Raw genomic sequence first — 23393 nt, 5'->3', positions numbered from 1 at the left:
ATTCTCTTGATGTTGTTCCTCTTCTTCATGACTTAGAGTTTGGTTGGTTTCTGGAACAAACTCAGGTGTTTGTGTAGATCCTATATCTTGTTTAGTTTCTTCAAACTTTACATTAGTAGTTTCTTCAATTTTTAAGGTAACCTTATTGTAAATTCTGTAGCCTCTACTATTTAGGGAATATCCTACAAAAATTCCATTTTCAATTTTAGAGGTGAATTTTCCTAAGTGTTCTCTTGTATTTAAGATGAAAACTGGGTACCCAAATACCTTAAAATATTTTATATTTGGTTGTTTATTATAAAACAATTCGAAGAACATTTTGTTATGAGTTTTAGTTATTGTTGTTCTGTTCTGTACATAGCAGGCTGTACTAACGGCTTCTGCCCAAAAGTATTTAGGTAGGTTATACTCATTTAACATTGTTCTAGAAGCTTCAAGTAAGGTTCTATTTTTTCTTTCTACAATTTCATTTTGTTGGGGGGTTTTAGGGCATGAGAACTCATGATGGTAACCGTTTTCTAGACAAAAACTATTAAAGTGGTGATTTTTAAATTCTCCCCCGTTGTCACTCCTAATTCTTTTAATTTTAATATCTTTTTCGTTTTCAATCTGTTTGCAAAAATTTGAAAAAATTTCAAAAGTTTCATCTTTATGTTTTAAGAATTTGACCCAAGTAAACCTAGAATAATCGTCTATAATTACTAAGCAATATAAGTTTCCATTTATAGATTTGACTCCATGGGAGTCAAAAAGGTCTAAATGTAGACGTTCTAAGATTGAGTTAGTTTGTGGTTGATTTGTTTGTTTGTGGGTTGATTTAGTTTGTTTGCCTTGTTGACAAACATTACATATGGTTGAATCTAAGTTAGGTAACTTTGGTAAGCCTTTTACAAGTCCATTTAGTTTACTTATATTTCTAAAGTTGGTATGAGACATCCTCCTATGTCATAACCAAGTTTCTTCTTTTTGTGTTAAATAACACTTAATGGAAGAAATGGTTAAGTTGATGGCATAGATGTTGTCTTTTCTAAAGCCTTTTAGGCTTATGGAAGGATTATCTAGATGTTTGATTAAACACTCTGTAGATAGAAATTTGACCTTATACCGAGTATCACATAGTTGACTTATACTTAGAAGATTATATTTAAAATTTTCAACAAGTAAAACATTTGTAATTATAAAGTCTAATTTTAATTCAATATTACCTATACCAATTACCTTGAGTTTGCCGTTGTTTCCAAAGGCAACTGTTCCTAGGCTTTTGTAAGTAAGTTGAGTGAATTTGGTGTGATCTCCAGTCATATGTTTGGAGCAACCACTGTCCAAAATCCACTTGGTTTCCTACAGTAAGTAGGATTTAAAGTTAGTCTTTTGAGCATGCATTATTTAAGTTTAAAATTAAAATTAATTTTTAAGTTTAAAATTAAAATTTTGAAAATAATTTTTTAAGTTTAAAATTAAAATTTTGAAAATATTTTTTTTAAAGTTTTTTTAAAATTTAAATTTTGAAAATAATTTTTTTTTAAGTTTAAAAATTAAAATTTTGAAAATAATTTTTTTAAGTTTTTTAAAATTAAAATTTTGAAAATAATTTTTTTTTTAAGTTTTTTAAAATTAAAATTTTGAAAATAATTTTTTAAGTTTTAAAATTAAAATTTTGAAAATAATTTTTTTTAAGTTTTTTAAAATTAAAAATTTGAAAATAATTTTTTTTTAAGTTTAAAATTAAAATTTTGAAAATATTTTTTGGTTTAAAAATTAAAATTTTGAAAATAATTTTTTAAGTTTAAAATTAAAATTTTGAAAATAATTTTTTAAGTTTAAAATTAAAATTTTGAAAATATTTTTTTAAGTTTTTTTAAAATTAAAATTTTGAAAATAATTTTTTTAAAAGTTTTTTTAAAATTAAAATTTTGAAAATAATTTTTTTTTAAGTTTAAAATTAAAATTTTGAAATTGATTTTTAAGTTTAAAATTAAAATTTGAAATTAATTTTTAAGTTTAAAATTAAAATTTTGAAATTGATTTTTAAGTTTAAAATTAAAATTTTGAAATTGATTTTTTAAGTTTAAAATTAAAATTTTGAAATTGATTTTTAAGTTCAAAATTAAAATTTGAAATTGATTTTTAAGTTTAAAATTAAAATTTTGAAATTGATTTTTAAGTTTAAAATTAAAATTTGAAATTAATTTTTAAGTTTAAAATTAAAATTTGAAATTGATTTTTAAGTTTAAAATTAAAATTTTGAAGCATTATTCATCTCACCCGATCTATATTTTCAATCAGGGAATCCTATGATTTCGTGAGATGAAATTGGATTTTTAATTATGGAATTTTGGTTTAACGTGTGTTAGATTCAGATTTAGTTTTGGTTTCCACAAATAGGCATTCTTCGGATAAACTTCTAAGCTTGGTGAGTCACATGGACATCATTAGAAGTAACCAACCTTTCGAGGTTTTTCGAATAGTCCTATCCACGGAACTTAGTACTAAATCTTGGTCTAACTGGTTAGGATTCATTTAAGGGTAGCTTCGGTCAGTTCCACTTGGCCAAATGCACCAGATCGAAGTCATATCTTTCTAGACATGCGATGCCCAAGCTTCCCTAACGTACTATCATCCAAAAATTTCACCAGTACCATGATTCAAGTTAAACTTGGTCTCTTTTTAACTAATCCTAATTACCCTGCCGGGTTAGTTTATTTTGGGTTACCCTGTCGGGTAGGTTAGTTTTGGAGGTGCCAGCTATTCTGGAGCCTCCCCCTGAATTATTGGCCTTTAATAAATTTTGATTTTAGGCTTGTGTCGATTCTTTTTATAGTTATGGTTAACTTGGTGGTAATTTTGTTGATCTTTAAATTGTTTAGATTTTGAATTTGATTTAGGTTTGTATTTTGGATTTTGGTTTGGTTTATTCGATTTTATATAATGTATTTTTTCTTTAGGTATATAATATTGATTAAGTCCTACTTGCGTGGTCAGACACGCTTTCGGAACCCAAGCTAGATTGATTGATTTGTATTGGGTTATTAATGATTTGAAGGTTTTATTTGAATTCGACTTATATCCTAGTCTGGTTTTATTATAACATTCTTTTTGATTATTTAGGATTAAGTCTAAATTTTTTGATCTTGTTGTAAATTTTTCTAGCATTTCTTTTAACTTGTTAATCTCATTTTTTAGTGATAAATTTTCTTCCTCAAGTGTTAGATCTTGAGTTGGATTTGAATTTATGATTTGTTCCTTGAGGTTTTGATTTTCCTCAAGAAGTGATTTGTTTTCATTTTCTAATTTAGTTAATTTACTATTTAAACAGGAAATAATTCTTAAAAAAAATTTGTTTAAATTAAAGTATACCTCATTCGAGCCTTCGGAAACGAGTACGGACTCGTGGCTTGTTTCGGGTTCAGACCCGTCTTCATCTTCCGACTCATTTTCTGTTTCGGCTTCGCGGGCCATCAGTACGAGGTGGCTCTGATGTTTCTGCTCTTCTTCCTCCGATTCGTCCGAGGAGTCGTCCCACGTTGCTTTGAGTGCCTTCTTTTTGGTTGGCTTTGGTTTGTCGAACTTCAGTTTTAGGCATTCGTTCTTGTAGTGTCCCTTTTTGTTGCAGCCGTAGCAAGTCACGTTCTTTTGTTCTGAGGGAGAGTTGATCTTTTGAAGATCCTTTTTGCTGAAGCTCCTTTTTCTCCTGGTGAACATTTTTCTTACCAAATTCACCAGGTGTTCTTCGTCTTCATAATCTTGATCGGAGTCTTCTTCAAGTTCAGGCTTGCTTTTCTTTTCTTTGGAGGAACCTGCAAATAGAGCTATACCTTTCTCGGCTCCAGCATTAGTTTGTTCGTGTAATTCTAATTCACAAAAAAGCTCGTCTAATTTTAATTCAGAAAGATTCTTAGAAATTTTGTAGGCATCCACTATTGATGCCCACAACCTATTACGTGGAAAGGCGTTTAATGCGTACCTTATTAAGTCTCTGTTCTCCATCTGGTGGCCTATCGCATGAAGCCCGTTGAAGATGTCCTTGATCCTCGCGTGGAGTTGATTCGCTGTTTCTCCTTCCTACATTTTTATATTAAAAATTTTATTTAAAAGCAGGTCTCGTTTTGTTACCTTAGCGTCGCACGTTCCCTCGTGCAGTTCGATCAACTTGTCCCATAGCTCTTTAGCGTTTTTGTGTGGACCGACTCTGTTCAGTTCTTCTCTTGTCAATCCGCACTGTAGAGTGTTGATCGCTTTATTTTCTGTTGATGCTTTTTTCTTTAGATCTGCTGTCCAGTCTTCAGGATCCACTAGATTCCCGGAGTTGTCCACTGGAATTTTGTAGGGTCTCGTAATGCTCATCCACTGGTCGAAGTCTGTTTTGAGGTAGACCTCCATGCGCTTCTTCCAGTATGGAAAGTCGTCCTCGTTGAAGAGTGGAGGTCGTACTGTGCTGAATCCTTCTTGTTGGGACATTCTGTGCACAGGTAAATAACCAAAAAATATCCCAAGAATTGGTCTTGGATTAGTAGTGCGGGAAGAGAAAAATAGATTCGTGTTGCACTAATTTAAATTGATTAGAGAAATATTAAGTTAACGAAACACCAGTTTTAAAATTAATAATCGAACCAAAAAAAATTCACCCCCTGTCTGATTGGTGGTTGCACCAAATCAGAGCGGTACCTGCTCTGATACCACTTGTAGGACCGTTAGATTCGATAGAGGGGGGGTGAATATCGATTCGAAAAACAAGAGTATAAACGCAGCGGAAAAGTAAAATAGACACAATGGTTTTACTTCGTTCGGAGCCTGTGACGACTCCTACTCGAAGGCCCGTGGTCCTTGACCACTTTCGTTGGGCAATCACTAGCAATTCGAAATGATGATTACAAAAGAATCGTACAGGGAATGCTAATGAAAACTAAAAACAAATACCGACAAAAAGGGAAAAGAACGGAGCGTAGTGTCGGAGCTTTGTTGGCCGCATCAACGCCGAAAGCAAAGACCAGCAGATGAAGAGTTCTCGCCTTGATTGATTGATCCAAGCTCCGTCCCGGGGCTTCTTTTATATCTTGCGGCCGGATTCCTTCCGGCGCACGGAATGTGACGAATCGCCAAACCATGATGCTCCACGTGGCGACGACTCGGCTGGATAGAATTCGCCTTCCGGGCGCTCCACCTTGTTCCAGAAAACTCCATTTTCCCGCAAAACAAAGTTAGTCCGAGGCAAATATACATCCTGTAAAATAGATTGTAGCTTAAAGTTCAACAGATGGATAAAAGAGTATGACTTAGATTCCGTCTTCCGAGACCGAATCTAGTCACGATCTCGACTTAGACATCCGAAATGGATCTAAGCGGATCGACGCCTAATGTCCCTTCCGAACGCGTCCTCACAGTCACTCCCTCCAGTGACTTACCTCACTTACCCAGACGTCCGGTCCAGCCGTCCGTCGGACTTCGCTAAGCGTCCGGTCGGCCCGTCGACCTGACTCGCCAGCTATCCGGTCAGCCCGTCGACCTAGCTGGACTTCTCGCCAAGCGTCCGGTCAGCCCGTCGACCCGCTTGGACTTCTCGCCAGCTATCCGGTCAGCCCGTCGACCTAGCTGGACTTCGTGCCAGACATCCGGTCAGCCCGTCGACCTGTCTGGACTTCTCCTGCACACTCGATCAAAGTGTCAGACAACAACAAAACTAACTTAACATATTTGTCATTCATCAAAACCTGGGTTAAATCGTTAGTGCTAACCGCACCAACAGTCTTGACATCCATTTGTCAAATCTCATAATCCATATGAGCGGCTATAGATAAAAGAATCCGGATAGACTTAAGCATGACTACCGGCGAAAAGGTTTCCTCATAATCGATTCTCTCTTTCTGAGTTACCCTTTTGCAACAAGCCTTGCTTTGAAGGTTTTCACCTTCCCTTCTGTCCCTCTTTTTCTTTTGTAGACCTATTTACATCCATTAGCTTTTACACCATTTGGTGGTTCTACAAGCTCCCAGACCTGATTAATGTACATAGATTCTATTTCAGAGTTCATTGCACTTTGCCAAGATGCTGCATCTTTATCTTAGAGTGCTTCATCATATGTCCAGTGATCAGGATCATGTTCACCAGGGATCAAGTCCGAAGATTCTCCCAAAAACATGAATCTATCAGGTTATCTAACAACCCTCCCACTACGATGAGACACTACTTGTAATTATGCATCATTTGTGACACGTGTTGCAGTTTCTTGTGGTATCTCATCTTGTACCGTTGGCACTAAAGTAGACGTGTCTTCTCTTATTTCCTCAAGAACAATTTTACTCATGGACTTGTGGTTCATTACATAGTCATCTTCTAAAAATTGGGCATCGGTGCTAATAATGACTTTCTGATCTTTAGGACTATAAAATAAACCACCTTTCATTCCTTTAGGATAACCCACAAACAAATGAACTTCTGTACATGATTCCAACTTATTAGCGGCTTCCTTCAGCACATGTGCTAGACTACCCCAAATCCGAATATCTTTCAGACTAAGCTTACGCTCATTCCACAATTCTGTGGAAGTAGAGGTTACTGACTTAGAAGGTACCAAGTTCAGAATGTATATTGTCGTTTCTAGAGCATATCCCTAAAACGAATTTGGTAATTCTGAATAATTCATCATTGATCTAACCATTTCGGTAAAGACACACACAAGTAGCAAACACGAGGAAGGAGAAGAAGAAGAGAAAGAAGAATAGTTACCATGGTTCGGTAATATACTTACTCCACAAAAACGACCGAAGTTTTATTAGAATTTTCTCTACACAATTGAATCATATTCCATGATTCTTATGATTATACAATAGATTTACAATGATCCTTATAAAGAATGCATAAACCCCAGACACGGTAAAATCGTAATAAAATTCTGTTATAAAAAATCGTAATAGAAATCTGTTATATAAAATTGTAATAGAATTTTATTAAAAAAAATTTTAATAAATTTTTCTTTCATAGCATTCATCGCATTGACATTCATCCAAATATGAACCACCCATTAACACCAACCATGATAAAAGATTGTGGTCGACAATAACTTAGACTAAAATGACCATTCTATTCCATTCAATTCAATTATTTCACACATTTGAATTCACCTAATTAATTTTGATGATAGATAATTTTGTATTCGTCTAAGAAATAAATTTAGAGTTTAATTTATATATATTAAAAATCCAATCTTCAAATATTCATCTCATTTGAAGTCATATTAAAAAAATAATATTAACTCCCTGTTTTCAAAATAAAAAATAAAAAGGTTATAATTTTTTTTAAAAGAATAATAGAAATGAAAGTCACATGTGTTATGTATGTTTAGAAATAAGTTAATATTAAAAAGTAAAATATAAATAAAGAATATAATAATTTTATTAAAATTAACCATTTAACAATTTTGATAAAATTGCTGATTCATATTTATTTTTAAGTTTTGAACAGACTTCAACGATATCTTACGCACAATGTCTATATATTAAAATTTAAAATTTAAAGATAATTATGCAGTAGGTTTGCTTAAAGTTGACTCCACTATATTATCAAATATGTATTTATTTATTATTTTTAAAATTATTTTCTTCTGTTCTTATTGAATTCGATCTCTATTATTATTTAAAGAATATTTTTTAATATTTCTATAAATTATAATTTTTTACTAAATTTTTGAAAAATATAGTATAGTTTAAATCATTTTATTCTTTATTATTTTTAAAATACATACCAATTTTTATTATAATATTCGTAATTTATTTGACTGTTTTAATTAACTTTGGATGTGTGAATTTAATTAAGAAACTTAATTTCAATTTTTTTTTATCATTCTCAAATATAGACACATAATCTAATTTCTAGTATCTACATCACTTATTCTAATCACCTCAATACTCATCGGTTCTTGCTAATTTTCTTCTCTTCCTTTCTAACTTTTATTATAATTTTTTCCTTTTTATCTTTTTTTTTTTTTTATATCATATCTTATCAATCAATCTATTTCAACTCTTCTACATATCACATAATCATATGAATAAAACTATATCTTATTATTTTTTTTGAAAAAAAAAAAATCACAATCTTCTCTATCTATTTCTATTTTTCATCGATTATTGGCTCATCGTATATAAGAGATTCTCGCTACCTAACTCTAACTGGAATGATTAATAATATAATTTTTATTTTATTTTTGAATTATGATTTTTATAAAAAAAATTCATATGAATTACGATGTTGTTTAAGTATTTCCAAGCCAACTTCAACGGCAGCAACAAACTAGGACAGCCACACTTCCGGATCTGCCGTTCACGGCGACGCGGTGGAGGCAATCAAGGAAAGTTCCATTTCGCCTTCGCCTCTTCTCCTTTTGCTCCGGCTGCAGCAGATCGTGGCCATCGCCTCGGAGGCGGCACGGCAGAGCCTGAAGAAGAAGAAGGGCCTCCACGTGCCTCCGTGGCGGCGGAACGAGTACATGAGGACCAAATGGTTCTCCGCTTGCCAGCGCGCAGCCGCAGTCGAAGAAGCCGGAGGAGCCGAGAACAACTCCCGCGATGGCATCGACAGTCCCTGCTTAATCTCGGCCGTCAGTTTTCCCCGCACGGCGGACGAATCCTAAATTCTCTAAATATATAATTAAATTCATAATTAAATTTCTCGTATAAATTCCGCATCCAAGACCTCTAAATTCACTAAATATATATCTGTTTATATTTATATGAGAGTTATATTAGATATTTATATAAAACAAGGGATCCACTGTAGAGAGCCTGGTCCAAGACAGTTCGACACTGCCAACGGCTCGTCCCCAGTGAAGCTGCTCAGCAATGTGGAGAAGCTGAGACTGCTGACCAAGGCAGGGCTCCTGACTGCGGCAGAGAATCTCGGCCTCTCCCTCTCTGCAGTGGAGAGGCTCGGACTCCTCTCCAGGGCAGAGGAGCCGGGGGTCCTCTCTGCAGCGACAGACTTGGCCACGCCCGGAGCTCTCCTCAGCTTGAGCCTCGTATTGCTTGCTCTGGGCCCTCTATCTCATGCCTGAGGACTACCTGGTGGCGTTGCAGGTCACGGTCGCTTTGTTCTGTGAGCTCGGTGGATCTGTAGCCTTCGCAGCATCAAGTTCGTGTTGAATTGGTAGAAATCCAACTAAGACGGGCTTGTTGTGGAATTCTCGAGAATCAGTTTTACATAAACGAAGACTTCTCGACTTGCTGATATCATGATAAAGCTTTTCTGATCTAATGTTCTTTAGCTATGTCTCCATATGTATGGAGAATAACTTTTATCTTTATTTGGGCAAATTCTTTGTATTGATTCCAGAATAATCTCACACTCTTGAGGGTGACCTCATATTCTCCAAAATAAATAAATAAATATATCATAGAAGACATTTGCTCTTGCACAATAACTTTTTGGACGAGAGAGGTCGGGTAGCCAGTAACACATTTTACATCAATTGAGAATTAATTAGTCCTATTGAAACAATCATCTATGCAAGTACCAACTATGCTAATCGTGTGGGGAAAATTTTTTCTTCATTATGATGGGAGAGAATAAGATTTAATTTATAATTTTATATTCAATTTTATCAATTTGATAATTTAATTATATTTAATAAATATTAATAAAATTTTAACGGGTAAAAATAAAATATGAGTCTTGTTTAGAGAAAATACTTCTCATAGTCAGCTTATTGCAAGGTAAATATTGAAATACGAAATCTTTATTGATGCAATAAGATTTCATTACATGATTTGGCCCAAGAACCAGCCTACAATTTTGAAGCTGGAGGTCTATTTGCCCTTGGGGGACCATAGTCATTTGTCATGTCTTGTGATGTAGATTTTTCATTCTCAAATTTTGATGCTGGAGGTCTATTTGCCCTTGGGGGGCCATAGTCGTTTATCATTTCTTGTGATGCAAATTTTTCAGTTTCGGATTCTGATGTCGGAGGTCTATTTGCCCTTGGGGGACCATAGTCATTTATTATTTCTTGTGATGAAAATTTTTCATTTACTGATTCTGATTCTGATGTTGGAGGTCTATTTGCCCTTGGGGGACCATAGTCATTTATCATTTCTTGTGATGAAAAATTTTCATTCTCGGATTCTGATGCTGGAGGTCTATTTGCCCTTGGGGGGCCATAGTCATTTATCATTTCTTGTGATGAAAATTTTCCATTCTCGGATTCTGATGTTGGAGGTCTATTTGCCCTTGGGGGACCATAGTCATTTATCATTTCTTGTGATGAAAAATTTTCATTCTCGGATTCTGATGCTGGAGGTCTATTTGCCCTTGGGGGGCCATAGTCGTTTATCATTTCTTGTGATGCAAATTTTTCAGTTTCGGATTCTGATGCTGGAGGTCTATTTGCCCTTGGGGGACCATAGTCATTTATTATTTCTTGTGATGAAAACTTTTCATTTACTGATTCTGATTCTGATGCTGGAGGTCTATTTGCCCTTGGGGGACCATAGTCATTTATCATTTCTTGTGATGAAAAATTTTCATTCTCGGATTCTGATGCTGGAGGTCTATTTGCCCTTGGGGGGCCATAGTCATTTATCATTTCTTGTGATGAAAATTTTTCATTCTCGGATTCTGATGCCGGAGGTCTATTTGCCCTTGGGGGACCATAGTCATTTATCATTTCTTGTGATAAAAAATTTTGATTCTTAAATTTTAATGCTGGTGGTCTATTTGCCCTTGGAGGACCATAGTCATTTATTATTTCATCTTCTCCTGTTCGAAAATGATTTCATCTTTCAATTAGACATGAAAATTGAGAGATGTACTATTTATTTCATAAATAAAAGACTTGAGCGAAAGTTTAGTACCTGAAGTAGAAATACCAATAGAAACCAAGCACAGAAAGGCTAACAATTGGAACCCTACCCCCATTACGATCCAAATACTCTCAAGTTGTTGACCTAGTGCCCATATGCCTTTGTATTTATAGAATAAAAAAAGTAAATGAATTGATTATAGATCACTTTTCTATCTACACTTTCCTTATGGAGATACATAAATAATTTTCTTATTTAGAATATATTTTAAAAAAACAAAAAGATTCGAATATCTTAAAAAAACGGAAATATTAATGTACACAACATGACAAATTTGGTATTGTTTTACATACATGCACACTTATTGTCATTTAAAATATATATATAAAAAAATGGGAAATGAATTGATGGAAACATCACTTTAATTTTCTATCTACACTTTCCTTATGAGATGCATAAATAATCACTTTCCTTATGCGGATACATAAATAATTTTCTTATTTAGAATATATTTTAAAAAAACAAAAAGATTCCTGCTGGGAATATCTTTAAAATAACGGAAATATTAAGGTACACAACATGACAAATTTGGTATTGTTTTACATACATGCACACTTATTGTCATTTAAAATATATATAAAAAAAAGGAAATGAATTGATGTAAAGATGACTTTAATTTTCTATCTACACTTTCCTCATGGAGATACATAAATAATCACTTTCCTTATGGAGATATATAAATAATTTTATTTTTTTAGGATATATTTTAAAAAAACAAAAACATTCCTGATGGGAATAACTTAAAAAAAACGGAAATATTAAGGTAAACATGACAAATTTGGTATTGTTTTACATACATGCACATTTATTGTCATATTTTATATATATATATATATTTTGTTTGCAAGTAATATATTATCCATGTACAAAATATGTATAACAAAATTACTCCAACTCAACTTTATATATATATTAATTAATTAATGAGGTTCTCTTTAAATCCAAATTAGTTAACCACTTGATCAAATTTTCGGTACTACTGACGGGATGCCTATTTTAAATCATAAATGAACTTATTTAATCTACATACTAGGTGATTTGAGTTCTTAGACTCAAAGTTCTCTGATTGCACCATATATATAGACTCATCTTTATCTCTATTGAGAAATGTAGTCTTTATGTTTATTTGATGTAGCTCCGCATCACAATGAGTTAAAAGTATCATAATTACCCTAAGGGAGTCTTTCATCGACACCGATGAGAAAGTCTCCTTGTAATTCAGGTCTTCTTTCTGAGTAAATCTCTTGGCAACAAGATGAGCCTTATACTTTTTAATATTGCCCCTTAAATTCCGCTTGATTTTATATATCCATTTTACAACTAACGTGCTTTTTATCTTCAGTCAATTCAACAAGTTTCCAAACATCATTCCATAGACTTCAACTCTTTTTGCATGACGTTAATCCACCTTTCAGAGTCAGAACATTGTTTGAATTTTGGAAAAGATGTAGGATCACTTTCCAACTTTATTTCAAAACCATGTTCTTGGAGATAAACATAATCATGAAAATTTATAGTTCTCTCTTCCCTTGTGGATCGCCTTAAAGGCACTTGTGTTTAAGGTGGTTGAAGTACTTGCTCATCAATATGAGGTAGACTTCTCCAATTTCATTGGAGATGTCATGGGAATATCCTGATTCACTACTGTCATTGGATGCGTGATATCCATAATGTGTGGTATGATAACCACACTGCTACTGATCGCACTAGTAGTGACCACAAGAGGACTACCAATGCATTCCTCAAAAGATAGTTCCCTGACCTTATAACTCCCACCGTTCTCAATAAACTTGACATTTCCTATTTTAAAGGATCTATTAGAGAGATCATAAAATTTAAATCGTCCTCAAAAGATAGTTCCTTGACCTTGTTCCTTGCCACAACTCGCTACGACGCAATCCTTCCTCGTGGCCCTCTCCCCACACCCTCCCCCCAAAAAATGAAATGAATTGATGTAAAGATCACTTTTCTATCTACACTTTCCTTACGGAGATACATAAATAATTTTATTATTTTAAAATATATTTAAAAAAAATCCTAATAGGAATATCTTAAAAAAATAGAAATATTAAGGTAGACAACAATACAAATTTGGTAATGTTATATATGTTGGAACTCCAAGGTTGTTTTGGTGTGATCAACAAGTTAAGTTAGGTCTTATCGGTTTTTAATCTTGTGTCTAAGTGTGCAGGGGCTTAGGAGTACAGGTAGTCGAGTGGAAGACGCAGCTAGCAAGAAGGACGGCACGCGGTGCGTCCGAGGAACGAGGCGCTGCCGAAGAGTACACCGGCGGATGAGAAGGAAGCGTGTGGTGGTTCTGAGGGACGAGAAGCCAGAGTGGAAGACTACTCGGGGAGCAAGAGACGCACCTAGCAAGAAGGTCGGCACGGGGTGCGACCGAGGGATGAAGACTACGGATGAGTACGCTGCCGGACGAGAAGGAAGCACGCGACGATTCCGAGGGACGAGAAGCCAGAGTGGAAGCCTGCTCGAGAAGATCGGAAGTTGAGTTTAGGTGAGCCCTATTCTGGATGGCAGAGATCACCCAAACAAGCGGAGCCGGAGAAAAAGACTCGGACCGAGGCGACAATCAATCAATGTTTGCACAGAATAATGCTCAACCCTATATGACAATCAACCTTAAAAATACCAAATATAACTGAAGCAACTTAGAGTTCTAATCTAAAGCTACCTGAAATTAATGTAGAACTAAAGCTACTAAACTAATTGAATTTACCTAAGTCCAACAAGAATGCAGAATTTCAGCTTGGTGTATTGCAAAATAAAACTTCAAGACATCAAACTAGGCACGCTAGAGATTAAATACTCAATTAAACTAACTAATCTATTAGCTAATGAATAATTCAAACAAAGTTGTAGCAGAAATTATGAAACCAAACAGAATTCGAACCAGAACACACAAGAACAAAACCAAAAGAACAGATTCGTGTAGAAAATGAAACAACAAACAAATCTAAGCTATAAACTAATCAATTCAGAAACAAAAATGCAGAAATAAGAAAGATCTATACTAGAAAGCAAATTGCAAAGAAAACCTAACATCCCTACAATCCAACTCTTAAATCAGTTTGTCTTCTCTTTGCCGTCGCACAAAGAATCCGCAGAGAACATTCCAACGGAAATCGGAATGGTGCCCACGAGCTTCAAGATGAACTCAGATTCACCTGAATTAGCACACAAATCTTCAACGAGTTCAAGATTTGAAGCTGTTCACCGTCGCGCACAGGATTCACTGGTGTTGGAATCGCGAGCTGGACGAAGAACCACGAAGAATGGAGTGCTATCGGAAATAGATCAGAAGCACCGGAGGAACGCCGCTGATGGTTCTGGAGTGGAATGGAAACTCAAATCGGAGGAACGCCGCCGAACTGAGGAGAAAGTCGCAATCCACAGCTACAGTACTCCGTCTGCCAAATCCACTAGCTGAAGATTAACAGTGATCGAAACTGGTCGCCCGAAGCTGAAAACCTCACCATCGATGAGGACAAGCTACTCGCAGATCTGGATGCAGGGAGGAGCCGCGGTCGCACGTTGAGTAAACGACACGATGAACAGTAGCGCAAGCTCATTGTTCACCGTGCCAAACTTTTGATTAAATACTTAGGGTTTGGTTCAATTGAAGTCTAGGTTCGGTTAAACCCACATGTGAATTTGCACATCTTTATTTGGTTGAATAGACCACATCTTCATTTGAATAATGAACCCCTTTAGTACCCTACAATCAAATTCAAATAATGAGGAATAAATCATGCATTAACAAAAAAACATCCTAAAGCTCATACAAAACCTTGTTTAGCAAATATGATCAAACTTGGAAATTAAAGTGTGAAAATATATAAAGATCACTACAATTTAACCCACAAATAATGTAGCTAATCCTAGCTTATCAAAGAGCGTCTAGGAATGGCATCATTGTGCAACGCTGTGATGAAGTTCCGCAACCATCAACGATCTGCAATGGCTCAATGCCATCAATGATCTGCAACCCTGTGATGAAGTTTCACCGCCAAATCCTATGATTGGATGCTTTATAACATGCTATCAACTCTGCCTCTATAGTAGAAGTAGCTATTAGCATTTACTTGACGCTCTTTTAAGATATAGTTCCTCTAGCCAGGATGAAAACATAGCCTGAAGTGGACCTCCTATTATCCAAGCTGTAAGTACCTCATGATAGTTTTTATCTGAACAACTAAGTCAAGTTAGGTCCTATTATATTTTGATGTCCTTGTGTCTAAGTGTGCAAGAACTTAAGAGCACAAGAGGTCCAAAGAAAGACACAGCTAGCGAAAAGGACGGCATGAGAGAGAGTCGACGAGCTCGGTGTGTCTGAGAGATGAGGTTTTGCGGAAGAGTACCCTGGCAGATGAGAAGGAAGCGTACGACGATTATGGGGAATGAGCTTTAGATTTTATCTTCCCAAGACTAGGATCTAATCATGATCTTAGCTTAGACTTCCCAAATGGCTCTAAGTTGGACCGTGCCTATAGTCCCACCGGGACTCGTCCTTACTGAATCTCTCTCCTCCAGTGACTTACCTCACTTATCATTTATAGACTTCCTTGAAGTCAGGTCTCTTGACCCACCAAGATTTTCTGGCAGATCTCAACCAATCTAGACCAGTAGTTGTTAACCCAACTGGACTTCTTTCTACCAGATCTCAACCAATTTGGACTTCTTGCCCGCTACCAACCTAGATGGACTTCAGCCTGGTGTTTCAGTCTTCTAGAGACATCAAGTCCTATACACTTGGTAAAAGGTTAGATAAATACATCTAACTTTAACCTATTTATCATACATCAAAACCTAATTATTAGTGCAATCTGCACCAATATCTTGTTCATTTAGAAATAGAATTTTTAGTATTTTCTCTAATTCAGTATTGGTTGACAATGACTCCTTAGTTGATAAACTTTATAAATTGAACATCTTTACTCCTATGGTTGACAACAAAATAATACATAGTATAGGTACGAAACATAAATTGATCGACAAGAATTCTTCCATATTGTGGCATAAACGTTTAAGACATATATCCAAACAACACCTAAAAAGGTTAATGTCGCATGGAATTATTAATGTATTAATTACCTTGATATGTTAGATTTTGATGTCTACATAGAGTGTATTAAAGGTTAGACTAGTAACAAAAGGAATAAGGGGGCTAATCGTTGCTATGACATTTTGGAGCTAATACATATGGACATTTGTGGGCCATTACCTAAGACATCTTGGAATTGACACACATATTTTATTAGCTTCATAGACAACCAATCTAGATTTGAATATCTGTACCTTATTCATGAGAAGTCACAATCTTTGGACATGCTCAAAATTTTCAAAGTGAAGTTGAACTTCAACTAGGTAAGAAAATTAAAGTCGTCTAATCCGACCTTGAAGGTAATATTATGGTCGATATGATGGATTAGGTGAACAACGTCCAGAACCATTTGTGAATTACCTTGCTGAGTGTGAAATTGTGTCTCAGTATACCATGCCTGATACTCCTAGTCAAAATGGTGTAGCTAAACGTCACAATCATACTCTAAAAGATATGGTAAGAAGTATGATGACTTTCACTTCTCTACCAGAGTCTTTGTGGGGCGAAGCACTCAAGACTGCAGTTCACCTGCTCAATAGAGTACCTAATAAGGTAGTAACTAAATTCTCATTTGAGATGTTGACAAGTAGGAAACCTAACATTAGGCATTTACTCGTTCGGGGTTGTCCAGCTAAAGCTAGGCTTTATAGGCCTAATAAAAGGGAACTGAACTCAAGAACAGTTAGTTGTAATTTTGTAAGTTACTCTAAGAAGTTAATAGGATATAAATTTATGATCTCTCTAATAGGTCCTTCGAAATAGAAAATGCCAAGTTCATTGAGGACGGTGGGAGCTATAAGGTCGGGGAACTATCTTTTGAGGAATGCATTGGTAGTCCTCTTGTGGTCACTACTAGTGCGATCAGTAGCGGTGTGGTTACCATACCACACATTATGGATATCATGCATCCAGTGACAGTAGTGAATCAGGATATTCCCATGACATCTCCAATGAAATTGGAGGAGTCTACCTCATATTGATGAGCAAGTACTTCAACCACCTTAAACACAAGTGCCTTTAAGGCGATCCACAAGGGAAGAGAGAACTATAAATTTTCATGATTATGTTTATCTCCAAGAACATGGTTTTGAAATAAGGTTGGAAAGTGATCCTACATCTTTTCCAAAATTCAAACAATGTTCTGACTCTGAAAGGTGGATTAACGTCATGCAAAAAGAGTTGAAGTCTATGGAATGATGTTTGGAAACTTGTTGAATTGACTGAAGATAAAAAGCACGTTAGTTGTAAAATGGATATATAAAATCAAGCGGAATTTAAGGGGCAATATTAAAAAGTATAAGGCTCATCTTGTTGCCAAGAGATTTACTCAGAAAGAAGACCTGAATCACAAGGAGACTTTCTCATCGGTGTCGATGAAAGACTCCCTTATGGTAATTATGATACTTTTAACTCATTGTGATGCGGAGCTACATCAAATAAACATAAAGACTACATTTCTCAATAGAGATAAAGATGAGTCTATATATATGGTGCAACCAGAGAACTTTGAGTCTAAGAACTCAAATCACCTAGTATGTAGATTAAATAAGTTCATTTATGATTTAAAATAGGCATCCCGTCAGTAGTACCGAAAATTTGATCAAGTGGTTAACTAATTTGGATTTAAAGAGAACCTCATTAATTAATTAATATATATATAAAGTAGAGTTGGAGTAATTTTGTTATACATGTTTTGTACATGGATAATATATTACTTGCAAACAAAATATATATATATATATATATATATATATATATATATATATATATATATATATATATATATATATATATATATATATATAAAATATGACAATAAATGTGCATGTATGTAAAACAATACCAAATTTGTCATGTTTACCTTAATATTTCCGTTTTTTTTAAGTTATTCCCAGCAGGAATGTTTTTGTTTTTTTAAAATATATCCTAAAAAAATAAAATTATTTATATATCTCCATAAGGAAAGTGATTATTTATGTATCTCCATGAGGAAAGTGTAGATAGAAAATTAAAGTCATCTTTACATCAATTCATTTCCTTTTTTTTATATATATTTTAAATGACAATAAGTGTGCATGTATGTAAAACAATACCAAATTTGTCATGTTGTGTACCTTAATATTTCCGTTATTTTAAAGATATTCCCAGCAGGAATCTTTTTGTTTTTTTAAAATATATTCTAAATAAGAAAATTATTTATGTATCCGCATAAGGAAAGTGATTATTTATGCATCTCATAAGGAAAGTGTAGATAGAAAATTAAAGTGATGTTTCCATCAATTCATTTCCCATTTTTTTATATATATATTTTAAATGACAATAAGTGTGCATGTATGTAAAACAATACCAAATTTGTCATGTTGTGTACATTAATATTTCCGTTTTTTTAAGATATTCGAATCTTTTTGTTTTTTTAAAATATATTCTAAATAAGAAAATTATTTATGTATCTCCATAAGGAAAGTGTAGATAGAAAAGTGATCTATAATCAATTCATTTACTTTTTTTATTCTATAAATACAAAGGCATATGGGCACTAGGTCAACAACTTGAGAGTATTTGGATCGTAATGGGGGTAGGGTTCCAATTGTTAGCCTTTCTGTGCTTGGTTTCTATTGGTATTTCTACTTCAGGTACTAAACTTTCGCTCAAGTCTTTTATTTATGAAATAAATAGTACATCTCTCAATTTTCATGTCTAATTGAAAGATGAAATCATTTTCGAACAGGAGAAGATGAAATAATAAATGACTATGGTCCTCCAAGGGCAAATAGACCACCAGCATCAAAATTTAAGAATCAAAATTTTTTATCACAAGAAATGATAAATGACTATGGTCCCCCAAGGGCAAATAGACCTCCGGCATCAGAATCCGAGAATGAAAAATTTTCATCACAAGAAATGATAAATGACTATGGCCCCCCAAGGGCAAATAGACCTCCAGCATCAGAATCCGAGAATGAAAATTTTTCATCACAAGAAATGATAAATGACTATGGTCCCCCAAGGGCAAATAGACCTCCAGCATCAGAATCAGAATCAGTAAATGAAAAGTTTTCATCACAAGAAATAATAAATGACTATGGTCCCCCAAGGGCAAATAGACCTCCAGCATCAGAATCCGAAACTGAAAAATTTGCATCACAAGAAATGATAAACGACTATGGCCCCCCAAGGGCAAATAGACCTCCAGCATCAGAATCCGAGAATGAAAATTTTTCATCACAAGAAATGATAAATGACTATGGTCCCCCAAGGGCAAATAGACCTCCAACATCAGAATCCGAGAATGGAAAATTTTCATCACAAGAAATGATAAATGACTATGGCCCCCCAAGGGCAAATAGACCTCCAGTATCAGGATCCGAGAATGAAAATTTTTCATCACAAGAAATGATAAATGACTATGGTCCCCCAAGGGCAAATAGACCTCCAACATCAGAATCAGAATCAGTAAATGAAAAATTTTCATCACAAGAAATAATAAATGACTATGGTCCCCCAAGGGCAAATAGACCTCCAACATCAGAATCCGAAACTGAAAAATTTGCATCACAAGAAATGATAAACGACTATGGCCCCCCAAGGGCAAATAGACCTCCAGCATCAAAATTTGAGAATGAAAAATCTACATCACAAGACATGACAAATGACTATGGTCCCCCAAGGGCAAATAGACCTCCAGCTTCAAAATTGTAGGCTGGTTCTTGGGCCAAATCATGTAATGAAATCTTATTGCATCAATAAAGATTTCGTATTTCAATATTTACCTTGCAATAAGCTGACTATGAGAAGTATTTTCTCTAAACAAGACTCATATTTTATTTTTACCCGTTAAAATTTTATTAATATTTATTAAATATAATTAAATTATCAAATTGATAAAATTGAATATAAAATTATAAATTAAATCTTATTCTCTCCCATCATAATGAAGAAAAATTTTCCCCACACGATTAGCATAGTTGGTACTTGCATAGATGATTGTTTCAATAGGACTAATTAATTCTCAATTGATGTAAAATGTGTTACTGGCTACCCGACCTCTCTCGTCCAAAAAGTTATTGTGCAAGAGCAAATGTCTTCTATGATATATTTATTTATTTATTTTGGAGAATATGAGGTCACCCTCAAGAGTGTGAGATTATTCTGGAATCAATACAAAGAATTTGCCCAAATAAAGATAAAAGTTATTCTCCATACATATGGAGACATAGCTAAAGAACATTAGATCAGAAAAGCTTTATCATGATATCAGCAAGTCGAGAAGTCTTCGTTTATGTAAAACTGATTCTCGAGAATTCCACAACAAGCCCGTCTTAGTTGGATTTCTACCAATTCAACACGAACTTGATGCTGCGAAGGCTACAGATCCACCGAGCTCACAGAACAAAGCGACCGTGACCTGCAACGCCACCAGGTAGTCCTCAGGCATGAGATAGAGGGCCCAGAGCAAGCAATACGAGGCTCAAGCTGAGGAGAGCTCCGGGCGTGGCCAAGTCTGTCGCTGCAGAGAGGACCCCCGGCTCCTCTGCCCTGGAGAGGAGTCCGAGCCTCTCCACTGCAGAGAGGGAGAGGCCGAGATTCTCTGCCGCAGTCAGGAGCCCTGCCTTGGTCAGCAGTCTCAGCTTCTCCACATTGCTGAGCAGCTTCACTGGGGACGAGCCGTTGGCAGTGTCGAACTGTCTTGGACCAGGCTCTCTACAGTGGATCCCTTGTTTTATATAAATATCTAATATAACTCTCATATAAATATAAACAGATATATATTTAGTGAATTTAGAGGTCTTGGATGCGGAATTTATACGAGAAATTTAATTATGAATTTAATTATATATTTAGAGAATTTAGGATTCGTCCGCCGTGCGGGGAAAACTGACGGCCGAGATTAAGCAGGGACTGTCGATGCCATCGCGGGAGTTGTTCTCGGCTCCTCCGGCTTCTTCGACTGCGGCTGCGCGCTGGCAAGCGGAGAACCATTTGGTCCTCATGTACTCGTTCCGCCGCCACGGAGGCACGTGGAGGCCCTTCTTCTTCTTCAGGCTCTGCCGTGCCGCCTCCGAGGCGATGGCCACGATCTGCTGCAGCCGGAGCAAAAGGAGAAGAGGCGAAGGCGAAATGGAACTTTCCTTGATTGCCTCCACCGCGTCGCCGTGAACGGCAGATCCGGAAGTGTGGCTGTCCTAGTTTGTTGCTGCCGTTGAAGTTGGCTTGGAAATACTTAAACAACATCGTAATTCATATGAATTTTTTTTATAAAAATCATAATTCAAAAATAAAATAAAAATTATATTATTAATCATTCCAGTTAGAGTTAGGTAGCGAGAATCTCTTATATACGATGAGCCAATAATCGATGAAAAATAGAAATAGATAGAGAAGATTGTGATTTTTTTTTTTTCAAAAAAAATAATAAGATATAGTTTTATTCATATGATTATGTGATATGTAGAAGAGTTGAAATAGATTGATTGATAAGATATGATATAAAAAAAAAAAAAAGATAAAAAGGAAAAAATTATAATAAAAGTTAGAAAGGAAGAGAAGAAAATTAGCAAGAACCGATGAGTATTGAGGTGATTAGAATAAGTGATCTAGATACTAGAAATTAGATTATGTGTCTATATTTGAGAATGATAAAAAAAAATTGAAATTAAGTTTCTTAATTAAATTCACACATCCAAAGTTAATTAAAACAGTCAAATAAATTACGAATATTATAATAAAAATTGGTATGTATTTTAAAAATAATAAAGAATAAAATGATTTAAACTATACTATATTTTTCAAAAATTTAGTAAAAAATTATAATTTATAGAAATATTAAAAAATATTCTTTAAATAATAATAGAGATCAAATTTAATAAGAACAGAAGAAAATAATTTTAAAAATAATAAATAAATACATATTTGATAATATAGTGGAGTCAACTTTAAGCAAACCTACTGCATAATTATCTTTAAATTTTAAATTTAAATATATAGACATTGTGCGTAAGATATCGTTGAAGTCTGTTCATAACTTAAAAATAAATATGAATCAGCAATTTTATCAAAATTGTTAAATGGTTAATTTTAATAAAATTATTATATTCTTTATTTATATTTTACTTTTTAATATTAACTTATTTCTAAACATACATAACACATGTGACTTTCATTTCTATTATTCTTTTAAAAAAATTATAACCTTTTTATTTTTTATTTTGAAAACAGGGAGTTAATATTATTTTTTTAATATGACTTCAAATGAGATGAATATTTGAAGATTGGATTTTTAATATATATAAATTAAACTCTAAATTTATATTGTAGACGAATACAAAATTATCTATCATCAAAATTAATTAGATGAATTCAAATGTCTGAAATAATTGAATTGAATGGAATAGAATGGCCATTTTAGTCTAAGTTATTGTGGACCACAATCTTCTATCATGGTTGGTGTTAATGGGTGGTTCATATTTGGATGAATGTCAATGTGATGAATGTTATGAAAGAAAATTTTATTAAGATTTTTCTTAATAAAATTCTGTTACAATTTTATATAACAGATTTCTATTACGATTTTTTATAACAGAATTTTATTACGATTTTTCATAACAAAATTCTATTATGATTTTACTGTATCTGTGGTTTATGCACTATTTATAGAGATCATTGTAAACCTATTGTATAATCATAAGAATCATGGAATATGATTCAATTATGTAGAGAAAATTTTAATAAAACTTCGGTCGTTTTTGTAGAGTAGGCGTATTACCAAACCATGGTAACTATTCTTCTTCTTCTCCTTCCTTGTGGTTGCTACTTTTGTGTGCCTTTGTCACGTTGCTTCGCACGACTTTTTTCTCTCTTCCTCCTTTTCTGCATTAGAGGTTGAGAGATCTCCCCCCTTTTTGTGTAACAATTGGTATCAGAGCTATAGGTTTTGGCGAATTTCTTCAACATGTCGAGGACAACTTCTGTGAAATTTGATATGGTGAAGTTTGATAGAATTGGAAACTTTCGATTATGACAAAGAAGGGTCAAGAACTTATTGGTGCAACAAGGCATAGTGAAGGTGCTAGGAGAAAGGAAACTAGAAAGCATGGAGAGATCAAATTGGGAAAAACTTCAGGTGAAGGTAGTGAAAACAATCAAGATTTGTCTTACGGATGATGTGATGTACCATGTCATGGACGAGTAGTCACCGATGGTAGTTTGACAAAAGCTGGAAAGTCGGTACATGTCAAATGCATTGAGAAACAATTTGTATCTCAAACAGAAATTATTCAGGCTGAAAATGACAGAAGGAACTTATTTGACTCAGTACATCAATGTATTCAACCAAATTGTGAGTGATATGAAGCGGGATGATGTCAAGATCGAAGATGAAGACAAGACACTGATATTATTGAATTCTCTACCTTATCTCCTACGTA

General features: G+C 34.4%; 2 protein-coding genes and 2 pseudogenes across 2 annotated transcripts; 2 read left to right on the top strand and 2 right to left on the bottom strand.

Annotated features, from left to right (window-relative positions):
• Window positions 1-8677: 8677 nt before the first annotated feature.
• Window positions 8678-9295, top strand: LOC121976552 (annotated as a pseudogene).
• Window positions 9296-9772: 477 nt separating this feature from the next.
• LOC122039779 (early nodulin-75-like) lies at window positions 9773-10902 on the bottom strand. The gene is made up of 2 exons (XM_042599228.1): window positions 10839-10902; window positions 9773-10743 (listed from the first exon to the last, which is right to left on the bottom strand). Exons 1-2 carry the CDS (start codon window positions 10900-10902, stop codon window positions 9773-9775), a joined length of 1035 nt encoding a protein of 344 aa, XP_042455162.1.
• A 3093-nt stretch (window positions 10903-13995) lies between these two features.
• On the top strand, window positions 13996-19668 carry LOC122039768 (early nodulin-75-like). The gene is made up of 2 exons (XM_042599220.1): window positions 13996-14266; window positions 18698-19668. The coding sequence occupies exons 1-2, from the start codon at window positions 13996-13998 to the stop codon at window positions 19666-19668; spliced, it is 1242 nt and encodes a 413-aa protein (XP_042455154.1).
• A 476-nt stretch (window positions 19669-20144) lies between these two features.
• Window positions 20145-20762, bottom strand: LOC121976465 (annotated as a pseudogene).
• Window positions 20763-23393: the final 2631 nt, after the last annotated feature.

The sequence above is a fragment of the Zingiber officinale genome, chromosome 1B (genome assembly GCF_018446385.1).
Source record: "Zingiber officinale cultivar Zhangliang chromosome 1B, Zo_v1.1, whole genome shotgun sequence".
Taxonomy (NCBI): Eukaryota; Viridiplantae; Streptophyta; class Magnoliopsida; order Zingiberales; family Zingiberaceae; genus Zingiber; species Zingiber officinale.
The sequence above is the reverse complement of the archived record's forward strand: the minus strand, read 5'-3'. Positions and strand labels throughout refer to the sequence as shown.

Excerpts from the sequence above, each read along its gene's own strand:
- LOC122039779 (XM_042599228.1), bottom strand. The coding sequence starts at position 10,902 with ATGGGGGTAGGGTTCCAATTGTTAGCCTTTCTGTGCTTGGTTTCTATT. Across the intron at positions 10,744-10,838 it reads TATTGGTATTTCTACTTCAG|GAGAAGATGAAATAATAAAT; the intron begins GTACTAAACTTT and ends ATTTTCGAACAG.
- LOC122039768 (XM_042599220.1), top strand. The coding sequence starts at position 13,996 with ATGGTGCCCACGAGCTTCAAGATGAACTCAGATTCACCTGAATTAGCA. Across the intron at positions 14,267-18,697 it reads AGTCGCAATCCACAGCTACA|GAGAAGATGAAATAATAAAT; the intron begins GTACTCCGTCTG and ends ATTTTCGAACAG.